Source organism: Peromyscus maniculatus, chromosome 8 (genome assembly GCF_049852395.1).
Source record: "Peromyscus maniculatus bairdii isolate BWxNUB_F1_BW_parent chromosome 8, HU_Pman_BW_mat_3.1, whole genome shotgun sequence".
In the NCBI taxonomy this organism is placed as follows: Eukaryota; Metazoa; Chordata; class Mammalia; order Rodentia; family Cricetidae; genus Peromyscus; species Peromyscus maniculatus.
Window position 1 is genome coordinate 709,863 of NC_134859.1, and position 16,537 is coordinate 726,399.

A 16,537-nucleotide genomic window follows, 5' to 3' on the forward strand; every position below is an offset into this window, starting at 1 on the left:
TGTACAGCCCAGACTAGCTTCCCTTAGATCCTTCTTCATGATTCACAAATAAAATATGGAGGCTTCTCAACATTTCACATGGATTACAGTTCCTAGGAAAGGGTGAACTCCACGGTATCCACTTGAAGATTTGTATTTAGCTTTTTATGTTCTCTGTGTGGGGCTGGAGCCACAGTGCAGGGCTGCTACCCAAGAGCCAAGTCCTGGGTCTGGTTTTTCTTTCTCAGCTACATCATCAAAATCATTCCACTCACCACTCATCTCTATCTATACAAAACAGTGGCATTGGTGAGATGGCTCTGTGAGCAAGGGTGTTTGCCACAGGAGAGCTGGGGAAATGAGATCATGGGTTTGTCTGCAAGCCTCTTGCCACCAAGCCTGATAACCCTAGGTCCCATATGGTGGAAGGAGAGAACTGATGCTCACAAGTTGTCCCCTGACCTTCACATGAGCTGTGGCGCACACACACACACACACACACACACACACACACACACACACATACACACACACACACACACACACACAAAGATAATTTTTTTAAGTTTAAATGTAAACTCCATTCAACAGATGGAGTTGGTTTGCTGTTGTTTTGGTCCTTTGGGGTTGGGGGAGTTGTTTGTTTTTGCTGGTGTGATATAACACCCACCAGAGACATGGAGACTCTAATGCTATTCGTTCACAAGGGTGTCAAGGATAGTACACTATGAGGCCAAAAATCTACCTCAGAAGATCAAATCAGACACACTCCTATGCTAAGGATACCGGGACTCCCAGCTGGGGAGCTGGGTTCAGTAGGTCATATGTTTGTCCTACACGCATGCATGTGGCCTGAGTTCATATCCTCAGAATCCATGTATGCACATCTGTAAACCCAGAGACCTACAATGTGAGGGGAGGATGAGGTAGGAGTAACCTGGAAGTCTGAAGGTCAGTCAGCCTGGCACACACAGCTGAGAACAACAGAGAAACCCTGCCTCAAACAAGGTAGAAAGGGAAGACCAACATTCAAAGTTATCCTCTAACCTCAAGTGTCACATCGAGGTCCAGGAATGGATTTACATGAGAATTCTAAGAGCCTGTGAGAACACTCCAAGAAAATAAGACAAGACCCTTGTGACCTCAGTTTCCTGAAAATACGTAATTGTTCTTGGAATGTGTTTTTTTTAATCCTCCCAGGTGTAGTGGGTAGGAGTGAGTTTACTTCAGATTACTCATTATTGCTTGCTGAAGTTATTGGATTAAATATTTAAATTATCACTTATATGCCTCTATGGAAAAACATGTTTTTGCCACTTGTGGCTTTGTCCTTGTGATTGTACAGCTTGAACTCATGAAAACTTTACTCATGTGACTTTTCTTAATTCTCAGGATATAATTTGTCTGGGCCTCTGAATAAAGTTGGCTATTGTATGAGACTTTAGTTTACCTCATTTATTGGTTCCATTTTCCCAGGTCCCATTGCCTCTAGAGCCATGACACTCAAGCCAGTGTGCCCACACTCACACATGTGAATGTGCACACATGTCTGCACTGGGAGGTAATCCACCAAAAATGGGTTAAGAATCATCAATTGGGAGTAAGGAAGGCAATTCCTTCAGCTGTAGATGGAGCTCAGTGGTAAAGCACTTTCCTAGCATGCAAAGGGGCCCCAAGTTGCATCCTCAGTACTGGGACAGAGAAAAAAAAAAAAAAAAGGAAAAAAAGAGAAAGAATTCCTGTGGGAATGGACAGAGCATGTGCTGTTTCTGGCTTACCATCTTCTCAGTCTTGGAGCTACTCATGGCCCAGCAGAAAGATTATCACATCTTTTTGCAACAGAGGGGACTCATGACTAAGGGTGGCCAATCAGACTGAGCTAGTTAATCACAGTGCTCAGGAAAGACCCATGGAGGCAATGAATGCCATCAGGTCTTAAAGATGACACAAGGGCATTATCAATGAAGCCAATTAAAGAAAGCAGGGCCAAGAAATAACAAGAAAGAAACTGAGTCCTCTAAACATGGCAGTTCTTCTGGACCCATCCATACCTGGGGATCCCCGGTATGAGTACTCCTCTCCCAAAATTCCTCTTGTCTGTTGAAGCTAAGATGGATTTCTATTCCTTACAATGAAAAACTCTTGGCCAATATACTTAGGTTCAATAAATAAGTTTGTTTCACATTTGAAGGTGTGCAGTGGGAGAAAGTTGGTGGTTTAACTATATATAAGGTTGTTAATTACATATACTTCATGAAAAGATTATCATGATCATGGTGATGCATGTCTATAATCTCAGCACTGTGAAGGCAGAGGCAGGAGGATCTCTGAGTTTGAGGACAGCCTAGTAGACATAGCAAGTTCCAGGGCAGCAAGGACTACATAGTGAGATCCTGTCTCAAAAGGAAAACAAAAACAAAAATACCTGGGTGTGGCAATATCCGTCATCCCAATGCTGGGGTAGGGAAAACAGAGACAAAAGCTGGAGCTCATTGGCCAATTACCCTAGCTAAATCAGTGAGCTCCAGGCTCAGTGAGAGATACTCTCTCAAAAAAATAAGGTGGAGAGAGATTGGGGAAGACACCTGAGGTCCACTTCTGAATCCTGTGTACACAGGTGTGCATTCATGCCCGCCCGCCTGCCTGACTGCCTGCCTACACACACACAGAAATGACAGTGCATATATACCAAGCCACCAAATAAAACTTATCCCTGATAACACAAGGAAAGAATAAAATAACCAGAAACTGGTCAATGGACCAGAAAATAAAATGTAAATAACAGCAAGAAATGTTCTTTCCCATCCATGCCCTCCCTGTCAGTGTCTAGACAAGGCCAGCCCTCCCTGCACAAGGAGACCAAGAGCAAACACACACCAGCCACAGAAGCCAGAGGGCTAGGATGACTTGCAGAGGGGCTGACCAAACCATGTTAATGTATGTAGCCAAGTCCATGAAGCGCTGGGCATCCACAGACATGAGGTTGACGATCTCCCCAACCGTAGAAGACTTCCTAGCTGAATTGGTGATGACAAGAGCCTGTGGGATACAGGAGAGGGGAAGAGTTGAACCTACAGGTGAAGGCAAAGAGTTGTGACTCTCCCCAGACCCTGGACAAGACTCTGGACAGTGGTTTTCTCCCCCAATCCTGAGCTGTTCTAGACACTTTCTAAACCATGGCCTTGCACATTTCAGTATGCAGGCATGTCACCTGAGGGTAGAACCCTGTGGTTTCTTGATCAGTAGGTCTGTGGTAGGCTAGGATTCTGGATTTCTAAGAAGCTCAAAGGTCATGAAAATGTTGCTGGCCCCAGATCCCAACACAAGGTTCTCAGCCTTGGCTGGCACTCTGACACTGGGAGCTAGAAAATGCTTTGTTTGGCCAGTCTGCATACTGACTGCAAGACAGTCTCTGGCCTCTACTCAGAAAATTGTGATACCAAGTCATGATACCTAAAGTGTCTTGAGGTGTCAGGGGCAAGGGACTCTAGTGGAGAGATCCATCCGGACATTTATTCTCCAGCATGGTTGTACACAATCATCTGGAGAGTCTTAAAAATACACCTGTGCCACTGAGCACAACAAGCTTGACTTCAATATCCCACTGGTCTGGGCTGCAGCCCATGCACCAGGACTCAAGCTAACGGGCGAGTGTAACAGGGGGTAGGAAACACTAGGAAAGCCAATTCTCTTGCCAGCCTATGAGTCAGGTGGTAGTACTACCTCAGAGGCCAGGGCATGAGTGTGCTGGAAGATCACTAAGTCTTTTTAAGTTACCTGTTTTCTAAGGAGAGAGAGAAAGGGTGTGGATTTGGGTAGATAGGGGGGATCAGAGAGGAATTGGAAGAGGGGAAACCTTGATCAGAATATATTGTATAAAAAAATCTATTTTCAATAAAAATTAAAATTATGGGGAAAAAACTGAACAACAAAAAAAAGTGGAGGTGGGGCCATGGCTGGGATAGTCCCTGCCAATCATGTGTACTTCCAGCAAGGCAAAAAAAAATATTTAAAGCTTGTCCTCCTCTGTTCAAGAATCACACTACCTCTTCAGCTCAAATCTAGGGTGAGAATGAAGGCAAACCCAGGAATAAACTAGAATAAAGATTTAACATAGATTGCTTTGTCTTTAAAAAATAAAATAAAAATAAAAAACTGTAAACATGTGGAGGTCAAGTGTTATCCTAGCCTTCCAGCTTATTTGAGACAGGATCTCATCACTACTGTACCCCAGGCTACCTCGTTCAGGAGCTTCTAGGGACTTTCCTGTCTCCACCTCCTAGCTCGCTGCTGGGTATATAGACATGTACTACCATGCCAACTTTACATGGTTCTGGGGCTCCGAACTCAGGTCATCAGGCTTGCACTTTACCTAGTGAGCCATCTCTTCAGCCCCTGTACTTGGATCTCCACCCATGATTGCATCAAGACAGCCAAGACAGCACAGGCAGCATGTGGTTTTACTAGCATCTCACACATCAGGCACTGAGAACAACTACGTTAAGGGACAAAGCTTGATAGGGGCTATCCCTGGCCCCATGGTCCCCATAGCCCCCATTTCTTTGCTGAGGATGCTGGGCTGGAAATCTCCACACAGGTCCTGGGGAGCCCCAGCTCAGCCATCCTGGATTCTGAGGCCACAGGATTTGGGGTGGGTACCCAGCCTACCTTGCGGTAGACAGCGCCCACCACAGCCGTCTTGATGCGCATGCCACTGATGAAGCAGATGTGAAAGTACTGGTGTAGAACCAACGTCTGCAGACAGGCACTGACGAACAACAGTGCCGTGTAGAAGTAGCCCTGCCAGTCGGGAGCCTCCCTGTCATTCACAAAGTTGATAATCAACCTGTTTGGGGGAGGAGGAATGTGAGTGTGATACATACATCAAGATGAAGTACTTCCAAGTCACCATAATAATTTCCACCTGAGCCACAGGAAGTCGGACAACACTTTACCTCACAGGGGTGATATGACTGCCAGGTGCCAGCCTCTTACAACAGGGACTTCTACCTTAGGATCACCACACTGATAAATCTGTCTCCCCACTAGCAAGGTCAAACAGAGCACAGTGGGACCAAGGTGATGGAGAGAAACATGACAGAGGCCCCTTTGCTGTCTTCTTGGTTTCCAATTTGCAGAAGCTCAAGAAATCTATCTACACATCCTTGCTCTAGACAACCCCATATTCTTTTTTTCTTTTTTTTTTTTTTTTTTTCTTTTTTTTTCTTTTTTCCAAGACAGGGTTTCTCTGTGTAGCTTTGCGCCTTTCCTGGAACTCTCTCTATAGTTCAGGTTGGCCTCGAACTCACAGAGATCCGCCTGCCTCTGTCTCCCGAGTGCTGGGATTAAAGGTGTGCGCCACCACCGCCCGGCTCCCCATATTCTCCCAGCTTTGGATTCAGGAGGCTTCTGTGACTTGCACGTGGCTACAACTCATGTGCTCGTTAAATGAAGCTGGGGAAGGTGAAGGCAGTGAGTAACAAGCCTACTCCTGACATGGCAGAACCACCCAGGAAGTCGAGCAGAGCCAGGCAGTCAGGCAAGAGTTCTTACTTCAAGATCTCAGGGCCGGCAAACATCATCAGATCATGAAGGGCCTTGAACAGGAAGCTCATGAGGAAGTAGGGCCCAAAGGTCTTGTATAACACCTTGAACAGAGAGGGGTCCTGGTCCTTCTGGGGGGACTTGACAATCAGCGCCTCGACCTCCTCATTCACATCCAACTGGGAACTTCCCTTGGCCTTGCTGGGGTCTTTGGGAGATGCATACACAATCCGCACAGGCTGCCTATAACACGAGGATGGTAAATTATTGGGTCCGCCAGAGAGGAAACCCACAGTCAAGACTGTTAAGAGCAGAATCCAAGACAAGTCACCATAGAGAGGCAGCTTAATGTAGTAGGTATGACCCTGGGACTGAGGAGACCTGGGTCCTGCCTGGGCCATCTGCTGGCTGCAAATGCAAGTTCATTTCCTCTTTTGCAAAACAGGGCTCATCATAAGCCAGGTTGTGGCAATGTATGACTGGGGAAGCTGAGAGAGAGGAGGCTTTGAGGCAAAAAAAAATGAGCAGCACAGTGAGGCTCTGTCTAAATAAATTGAGTCCTGCCTACCTCTACCTCATAGGGTGGTCATACAAACTGAGTAGTGGACATAACTGAAAGGCTTGGGAGTATGGCAGCCCCAAGCTCATGTCAGACACACAATTCCTCTCAGAAGCTCAACTGGCTGCTTCACAGGAAGTGATGGATCAGTTCTAAAATCTATAATGGGAACTCGAGACCCAGATAAGCTAAAACCATCCCGAAAGAGAAGAATGAAGCCAAGCCTCATACTGTACAATTTCAAATTTTACTGTGCTAACAGATGTCAAGAAAGGCACAAGGAAGCTACACAGGGGCCAGTGTAGTAGAAGTAAAGGCCCCAAATTAAAGATGCACAAGCAGGCTGGGCGGTGGTGACGCACGCACGCCTTTAATCCCAACACTTAGGAGGCAGAGGCAGGCAGGTCTCTGTGAGTTCAAGGCCAACATGGTCTACATAGTGAGTTCCAGGACAGCCAAGGCTACACAGAGAAACCCTGTCTGGAAAAACCCAGGAGGAAAAAAAAAATCCAGAAGCAGGTGATTTCTGTCAAGGGACAAAAGAGTCTTTTCAAAAACTGGTGATGGGCCAAGCAAGGTGGCTCATGCCTACAATCTTAGCACTTGGGAATTGAGTAGAAAGACAGCCTAGGCTACATGGTAAGGACCTCTTTTCAAACAAAGAAAAACAAAAGAATAGTGGGAGGAAACTAGATAGCCACATGCAGAGAATAAGCTAGACCATGACCTCACATTGTATACAAAAACTAATTTTTTTTTATTTACACATATGTGCATTTGACTACATGAGTTTGTGTGCACCATGTGAGTGCAGGTACCTGTGCAAGCCAGAAAAGGGTGTTGGATAATGAGGAACTGGGTGGTTGTGAGCTACCTGATGTGAGTGCTGGGAACCAAATCTTGGTCCTCTGTAATGGCAGTATGAGCCATTTCTCCAGGCCCTCAGAAATGCACTGAGAATGGACCCAACTTCCACACACAGAAGCTAAGAACTAAGAGCATGGTTTGCACATAGTCCCAGCACTTGGCAGATGGAGGCAAGAAGAATCTTCAAGTTCAAAGTCATCTTCAGCTACATAGGAAAGAAAATATCAGCCTAGATATGGTCATGTGCCAAAACAGCTACATAAGCCTTCAAGCAGCTTTGTTTCGTGGGTCTAAGTCCTCATCCTGTGCAGTGCTGTAGTTCTGCCCTGTCCTACATAGGCCAGTCCTGAATGAAGACAAACACCCCAGGAGGCATTCACACAAGTGAAATGCCAGCCCAAAGTCACCTAAGTCTAGAATCTTCCCTCCATTCTGCAGACACAAGTCTATACAGACTATATTCTTACACATTTAAATATTCAGTATCCCCTCTTATCCATGGATATTATTGGATAAAAGTTTAATCTACAAGTCAACCAAAAATTAAAAAAAAAGAAAGAAACATTTACAATAAAAATTACACAATATGAGTGTGTTTTGTTACTCTTGAAACACTTTCTTATGCTGTCCTCATCCTTCTTGTGATACTAAAAGAAGACAGATGAAGTAGGGCAAATGACAGGCACTGTGATGTAGCTTTAGGCTGCTACCTAAAGATTACTTGACCATAAGCACCACCAATCTGATAACCAAGATGACTGCTGAGTAGTTGACTAGCAGTGGGTAGGTAGTGTGTACAGTGTAGACACAGTAGACAAAAGAACAGTTCCTACCCTGGGTGACAGAGTAGGATGGAATAAGAATAGTGCATAATTTAAACCTTAGGAATGCAATTTTAGATTTAACATTTTCATTTCATGTTTGATCACAGGTAACTAAAACTATAGGTATGGGAAAATCATATCTCAGTCTTTTCAACCATCACCTGTTACAGTAATTAATAGCTATTTCATTTTGTTTTGCACTACCTATTTTTAGATAAGCTGTCCTTTACAAATTTCTCCCTGGTGAAGTTACTGTTCCCTTTTGCCTGATGCCGTGACTTCTAAACCAGCAGCAACAACAAAAACCTTATGACAGCTGACACATGAGCTGTTACAGTCAACTATTATGGGAGAAAGGGGTGAAAAAGAACAATCTCTGGTCCCCAAACCTCCTAAAAGAATACTTTTCATTTTTCAGAACATGGAATATCAATGGTCTTTAAATAAGATCAAAGTTCAGGGCTAAGGACTTGCTCATCTGTTCTAAAATAAAAAAAAAAAAAAAAATTAGCTTGCCTGAAAATAATGTGTTCACCTAAAGAATTAGAAACTGACTCAGGAGACAAGGTCATTGGTAATCTGGGGAATGTTCCAATTGAGAAGGTAAATACCCCATAAATGACATCAAGCCTAGATGTGGAACTCAATCCCTCTCTATAAGAGCTCTCTGAGCCATGACTTCCCCAAGACGGAGCTTGGAGGCTGACAGCTCTTCCATCTTCTCAAGATATCCTGAATAAACCTGAAGTCCTAGGAGTTGTCCAGCATGGGTGCAGAGAAACAAACTGGAATCCTTTGGAAGTGCTTCAGGTACTTTCTCTGAGCCATCTCTCCAGCCCTGATTTTCTTTTAATTAGATACACTGGAGCATTGCTGGTACATCCTCCATCTTGTTCAAGTCCCTTTAGGCATCAAATACTGGGGGGATGACTATCTGTTCACTTTTTCACTTAGCATAATAACTTTGTGCTTCTTCGCTCTGCTCTGAGCAGTGATTCCAACTTCTGCTTACATTCTAATGGGTGTTTGGGGTTGATTCTGTTTTGGGCTATCACTCACAAAGCAGCTACAAGTATGCACAAGCCTTTTAGAACCTAAGTTTCCATTCTGTTGGGCATCTACCTAGGAACAGAATGACAACAGGTAAGTGACTACATCTAATTCAAAAACAAAACAAAACACCACCAAACTCTTTTCCGCAGCCACTGAACCACTTGATATTCATGCCAACAGGAAACATGATCGAAAGCAGCCTTACTGTAAGAGGAGCACAAGGGGAGGAGGACACAAAATATTATCATACACAAAGGAAGAAGCATTGGGCCAGAAACAAAGGAGAATTAGGAGGCAGGGCAGACCAAATTCCCACAGAGCCCATCAGGCCAGGAAACCAAGGCAGGCTTCCCAGCCCATGCCTCTCTCACCACTTCCCTGGACAAGCAGAACACGCTGCAGCCCGGAATCTATCTCAGCTTACCTTTTCTCTGGATAAGTGGCCCTGCCAAGTTCCAGCCCAACAAGATTTGCTCCCTACTCCTTCCTACCCCTCCCTATCCACAGGTGTAAAATGTGCTCACACTTCTAGGAAAAAGAGCAAGATGAACCTCACCAAGATGAACATCCCCAAAGGTCAGGGTCTTCATGAAGTCAGTCTTTGGGTGACAGCTTTCAAGCCTAGTGGGCCAGTTCCTGCCACACCCTCTCCAGCAAAACAGAAGTGCCCAGGCCAAATCTGCCTCAGATGAGTAAACACAACTTTCCTAGAAAAGTCACCCAGGGTTGATCCAGCACTAAAGTATGGCCCATCAGATGACATTTATCTTATGAGCAGAACAGAAAACCTTGAGAAGAAGAATGGAGACTCAGTGTCTGACCTCCATACATGCATGCTATGGCAAATGCACACCCACACATGTATACATAAATAAATACAAATATAATAATAAAAAAAAGCCATTCAATCCAGCAAGAACATTCAAGACACCAGAAAGATGTTCAGAGAGGGAGAGGTAAAGAGAGACTGAATAAGGAGGACAAAGCCCAAGCCCCAGCATACACAGCTGAGGGCTGTGACCAGCAGAATAAACTTCCAGCTTGGCGGATGGCCTCCTCTCTCCTTTTGGAGAGCTAATCTATCAGTGATGTCAAGATATAACTTACAGACAATACAGGAGGGAGCTGCTGGGTCTGCCTTTGACGTTACACACTTCCACTCATCTGATAGATGAGAAACTTCAACCTAGAGAGTTGGTGCAGTTTCCCCAGAACCAAGAAACTTAAGAGATTCAGGCCACAGTGACTAAGGGAGATAACAGGTCAGCCTAGGCCACATCTGCCTCATCTGGGAGAACACAGAAACATGACACCCACCTCCTTGACTTAGCACATTCCTTCTTCCAGTTATAGCACAGGTACAACTTCTTCTGATGTGTCCTCCTTATTTAGTGACCAGAGGTCACTGCTCTCCAGGGGCTGGCGGTAGCCCTGCACCATCATCCTGGGAGCAAGGCACAAAGGGAGACACAGTGAGCATTGAAAGAAGAGTGCAGTGGGACTCCCCTCACACACCTGCTGTCACTGTCCAGGCATGACTGGAAAAATCTGAGGATGAGTGGATATGAAGGCGTATTACTTAATTATGGCTAACTCTACTGTCTTTTAGGGAAATGAGCCCATCTTGACAGACAGGTGAACCATGTGTTTAGAAAGAAATAGCTGGGTATTTCTAATTATTGTTCTGCTTTGTAAGTTTTATTTTTAATTATTTTATTTTCAAACAGGGCCTCATATAGCCCAGACTGGCCCCAAGCACTCTATGTAGTCAAGGATAACCTTGAATCTGTTTTTCTTGCATCGTATGAAAATATCAGCAAATTCTAGGTGTTTTCTTGTCATTGATCATGTATATTGTTCTCATGTATTTCCTATGATATGCACATATGACTTTACTATAAACTAGGGGACAACAACAATAACAGCAGTCACTGCTCTGCATTTGTAGGTTTGGAAAAGTTTTGTCTCAAGTTATTCCTTAAGCAGTAGAGCACAGCAGCTATTTACACTGCATTAGGGGTCATGCAGCATCTAGAGATGATTCAGAATACAAGGCAGATGTGGTTAAACATTACTCTGCTTTATATGGAGGGCTGAGCATCAATCAGAAAGTGTAGTATCTGCATACTTTTCTGGAACCAAGCCTGCTAGGATACCACATTAAATAGTTAGAAAACCCTTCAACCCAAAGGCAAGCCTACACCAGAGACTAAAGGGGCTCACAGCCCATGTATTTATCACATAAAACTGGAAGCTACTTTGTGACCTCAAGATATAACTTGCAGACAGTACAGGAGGGAATTAGAGGCAGCTGAGCTGCGCAGAAGCATTCGTACACCCACTGCATTCATGTCCCACTACCTACCTCATCTAGAAGCCCAGCCTTACCCTGTAATCCACCAGAAAGTGATCCTGGAAAGAAAAGAGGCGCTGGATTCTGGGCACGGATTCTAGGAGATAGAAGGCACAGGGGAGAGAGGATAAGGGAAACCCAAACTTAACTTTTCACATTTGGGAAAGCTAGGTAGAGCTGACCATCCTTCCTTCAAAGGCCCATGGCCCACACCCTCAAACTTCTGCACCCCACATGGGCTGCTCTCTTGAGCCACAGGAAAAGACCAGAGCTCACCCCTCCAGTTTTACCCAACAAATGTTTCCTGTGTACCTACTATGTGTAAACATTACACAAACCTATCTCCACTTACATTTCCATAGCGACCCCATGACCTTTTTTTTAACATCGGCCCCACTTCATTCATCCATTCAACAAGTATTTTATGAGGACCTACTATGTACTGGGCACTCTATAAAGTACTATGGACCTTTCCTTCCTACACTGCCACCTCAACCTTGTGAGGTGGTGTTATTATCATTGTTCCCACTTTACACATCCATTTATTGAGCAAATTTGTATTAAGCATTTACTTTGCACCAGGCACTCTCTACAAAGAGGTGCACACTTTTCTGTTGCATTGCACATGCTAGGCAAGTGTTCTCTAAGCTACACTCTCAGCCCAGATTTTACTGTTTTATGGCCCTGTGGACTGTCTAAACACTATCCTATTATTATCTCACTTCCTTCACCCACCCAGATGATACTTCCTGAACATTTACCATGTGCCAAGAAACATACACAAATATAAACAAAGAGACAACCCATATACACCTGGAGGTACAGTTACCCTGCTCTACAAGCTGTCCACACACTCATCCAATAATACCCTCCAAGGCAGGGTTAAGTGTTACCCCCATTTTGCATTTAAATGAGAATAGAGGCAAAATAGCCTGTCTGAGCTACTATATCTAAAAAAAAATGGCAGGGTTATGTGAGTGAAATAGTGAGGCTCTAGAGACAGAAAGACAATCATCAAATGACTATACAAATAGAAAGAAAAAAAGGTAAAACTTAATTGCAACAGTATCTAAAATGTAGGTAGATATGACCACTGAGCTCACATACAGCAACAAGGACTTGTTCATGAGGCTCAAAGAAGGCCTCTCTAAGGAAGGCCAGAATTTGAAGAGGGATAGAAGGCAACTATGTCAAGAGCAAAAGCAAGGCATTCCTGACAGAAAGCAATATGTGCAGAGACCCAGGAGTGTGGAGAAGTACAGCATACCCAAGGACCCAGAAGGGACTTACGCCTACAGCAGAAGGCTAGGCATAGCTCAGCAGCAAAACACTTGTCTCGACTGTGGAGAGCCCTGGGGTCAACAGCAGACAAGAGAAGTGAAAGCAGTCTATGATGGAGGCTGTATGGTCTACACAGGAGGTCAAGCTAGGAATGTTGAGTTCTTACAGGCATCTCATACAGGAGCTGTAGAGATTTTGACAGCCATCAGAGAATCTTTCTCAGAGGCAGAAGGTCAGCTCAACAGCAGGTGGAGATACCAGCACAGAGCTCAAGAAGTCCAGCATTTAACATGTGCACATCAAGATCTCAATCCAAAACAGCCTCTGTGAAGGGACAGCAAGTGTTCTCTACAACCAAGAATGCTGCTTGCAGCCTCAGAGTTTTATAGAGAGCAGAGGAGACAGCCCAGTATAATGATGAGTTTCCCACCCAGTCTGTTGATCCTAGTTCCACTTCCACAATTCCAGAAGAAGCTGATTTTGGGTAAAATCAGGGTATCAACATTTGTTTCTGTTTGAAACTTGGCAAAGTCACTGGGCAGGAAACACACAAGGTAAGGACAGAACATGGTTAAACTCCATAGCCACTAGTCCAAAGGTGAATGGGAATGTTCAAAGCCTTAAAAGCAGCCAGAAGGGGTCCTACCTGGCCAAAAGGGTGAGTTAGAAAAATGGTGTTCTTTAGCCAGGCGGTGGTGGCACACACCTTTAATCCCAGCACTTGGGAGGCAGAGGCAGGAGGAACTCTGAGTTCGAGGCCAGCCAGGTCTACAGAGTGAATTCCAGGACAGCCAGGGCTACACAGAGAAATGTTGTCTCAGAAAACCAAAAAGAAAAAGACTACAGAGCAAGATCCAGAACAGGCACCAAAACTACACAGAGAAAACCTGTCTCAAAGAGAGAGAAAAGAAAGAAAGAAAGAAAGAAAGAAAGAAAGGAAGGAAGGAAGGAAGGAAGGAAGGAAGGAAGGAAGGAAGGAAAGAAAGAAAGAAAGAAAGAAAGAAAGAAAGAAAGAAAGAAAGAAAGAAAGAAAGAAAGAAAGAAAGAAAGAAAGAAAGAGGGAGGGAAGAAAGGAAGAAAGAAAGAAAGAAAGAAAGAAAGAAAGAAAGAAAGAAAGAAAGAAAGAAAGAAAGAAAGAAAGAGAAAAAGAAAGAAAGAAAGAAAGAAAGAAAGAAAGAAAGAAAGAAAGAAAGAAAGAAAGAAAGAAAGAAAGAAAGAAAGAGAAAGGAAGAAAGAGACAGAAAGGAAGGAAAGGAAAGGAAAGGAAAGGAAAGGAAAGGAAAGGAAAGGAAAGGAAAGGAAAGGAAAGGAAAGGAAAGGAAAGGAAAGGAAAGGAAAGGAAAGGAAAGGAAAAAAGAAAAAAAATCTCCCATTCAAGTCTGAGAGTTCTGAACTAGTCCCACTTCAGCTTTTCTGCACACACACATACACATCTAAACAACCTGGAGATGCTGTCAAAGTTGTGTCAGGTTTGGCCCCAGGAGGGATCAGGATTCTGTGTGTCTAACACAGTCCCAGTTGAAATCTTTGCCAGCCAGCCACAGTACCTGTGGTAAGAATGAAATCAAAAGCTCCTGATGCTGCTCAACTGTACACTTAAAGCAGTTAAGGTCAATCTTGGGTTGCATATATTTTGTCATAATAAACAAACATAACATCTTTAGAGGGAACCAAGTTTTGGCATGACACCAGGACTTTAGCAGCTCTCTGAGCACACTGGTACCTCTACTTCCTTCCTGGTTTTAGGGGAAGTGGACAGAGTAGAAACCTCATCCCATGTCCCAGAAGGCCCCAAGCAGACCTCAGAGGACCCTTACACTGAACGCCTCTCCCTACAGTGTTATAGCAGAAATAGGAACTAAGGGTCCACACATGCCAACCCTGCCTGAGGCAGCAAGATCCCAGGGCAATCTCTACCTTTGGGCCTGAAGAACCAATCCAGCCATTATTAAACCTATCCTCAAGTGGGGTTCTACAGAAAGGCCAGGCCCTCCTAGGTTCAAAATCCTACTCTGCAATTTCAACAGACTTAAGTCCCTATGACTCAGTTTTTCTGTCTGAAAAAATGGGACAAAAGAGATGGACGTACGTGCGTGCGTGCGTGCGTGCGTGCGTGCGTGCGTGCGTGCGTGTGTGTGTGTGTGTGTGTGTGTATGTGTGTGTGTATGTGTCTGTGTGTGTGTGTGTGTGTGTGTATTAAGTGCTCAGCACAGCAGGGAGCTAGTGAACAGCTATGCCCTGTTCTCACCACTCATGTGACTGCACTGTGTGTTCACATGAAGAAAGAAGCCCTGAAAAAGAGGAGATACAAATGCAAGGCACCAAATCAACAGAGCTAAAAGAATGTTCCAGACTAGGGACTGGCAAACTTCAACTGCAGAGAACAAAACAGCAAATGTCAGGCTTTGAGGGGATACAGTCTCAGCGGCAACTCCTTAATTCTCTTTTTAAGTCCACAACAGCCATGTGGGATATTTTCATGAATGAGAAAGACTATGTTCCAATATAAATTTATTGACAAAAGCCAGTGGATGGTGGGGATTTGCCTACAGACTACTGTCTGATAGGACCTGGTCTAGATAAATGGTACTCCCACTGGGCTGATGAGAGCCCCAAAGGACGCCAGGCCACCTGGAGGGACACTTGATATATACTTGAAGGAGAGAGGAGTAACGAGGGAAGAAAGAGGAAAGAAGGAACAAAAAAGAAGTAGAGGAGGAAAGGGCTAAGGACAGACTAAAAAGAGGGAAAGATAGACCAGCAGCAGCTCACAGAACATCCTTGGAACTGACAGTGGTGGCAGAGGGCCTGGTGGGTACCGTAGAAGAAACTCAAGATCTAAGACAATGGGGATCCACAGCCCCAGCCCCTATCAACTACTGCCCTGTGAGACCATGGCCCTAATCTGCCAAGACTTCCCATATTTCTTGAAAGCCTGGGCGGTTGGAGTTCATGTATATTTTGCTAAGTTTTCAGCTGTGGATTCTGCTCCCATTTTCAAAAATCGCCATGCTGGGTAAAAGCTATCAGCTAGGTCATAAGGCACAGCCAGGAATACAGCAAAGCAGACTCTCTGCCTCCAGAGACACTGGTATATCCAAGCCCAGGTTGAGTGATTTCTCTATGGTCCTTTGGAAAAATGGAAGGTGAGTCTGCACTAATAACATGAGGCTCAGAACTTCCAATACCCAGTTGGTGTTGAGCTCAGAACCAGTGCCCAGTTGGTATTAGCTGGCATAGACTACTTCTCTCCCACCTTTGCACACATCTGGGTCACACTTACCAGGTCATGGACAGTTTCGGAGAACAGGGGCGAGCTGTCTGAGAAGCAGGACAGCACAAGCTGGACAAGCACGAGGGTGAAGTACACATAAAATGTGGTGTCTCGAAACACGTCCACTTGGGCATCCTGAGCAGGAAAGAAGGCAAGGGACACAGATCACCATAATCTTCCCTGGAAGCAGGGTACAGATGCCTCACCAAATCCGTATAGTCACAGGAAATGGTGTTCGGTGGTGGGAGTCCATGGTGTTAGGAGTATTTGTAAGAGGTGGAAGAGCCACAAGCTGGTATCCTCATGATGTCCTGAGCTGCCATAAGGCCTCTACAGGGAATTCACCAGCAAGGGTTTGTCCAGATGCAGCCCCAAGACCTCAGACCTCCCAGCCTTCAGAACCACAAGCTCAATAAACCTTTCTTCTCTCTAAATCATCCTGACTATAGGATTTGATTATAGCAACAGTAAAAAGGTTTTGCCTCCTAGGCAACAAATTCCAGTGTCTGGGGACATTTTGTTTGTCACTAACTTGGATAAGGGGTGCTCCTAGCACCCAGGGTATGGAGGTCAGGGTGCCCCTAGATACCACACAAAGCACAGGACAGTGCCCCACAATGAAGAAATCTCTGTCCACTTGTCAGTTAGTGCTGAGGTAGAGATACCTCATTAGGGTCTGCGCATTGTCTTCAGATTATTCACAAGTAACATGCAGTCCCTAAAGTAGCACTTACGAAAACATAAACTCAACTAATGCCATCTGCTGTCCCTAGCACAGAGGTGGTGCTCTATACCATAGGTGC

General features: G+C 44.7%; 1 protein-coding gene across 1 annotated transcript in view; it reads right to left on the minus strand.

Annotated features, from left to right (window-relative positions):
* The window catches only part of Abcc1 (ATP binding cassette subfamily C member 1 (ABCC1 blood group)), a 107,658-nt gene that overhangs the window by 51,191 nt on the left and 39,930 nt on the right, over positions 1 to 16,537 (minus strand). Inside the window, 7 exon segments of the mRNA XM_006983860.4 lie at positions 2,857 to 3,018; positions 4,648 to 4,825; positions 5,533 to 5,766; positions 10,144 to 10,176; positions 10,178 to 10,270; positions 11,215 to 11,276; positions 15,744 to 15,869. Coding sequence (XP_006983922.2) covers positions 2,857 to 3,018; positions 4,648 to 4,825; positions 5,533 to 5,766; positions 10,144 to 10,176; positions 10,178 to 10,270; positions 11,215 to 11,276; positions 15,744 to 15,869 — 888 coding nt within the window.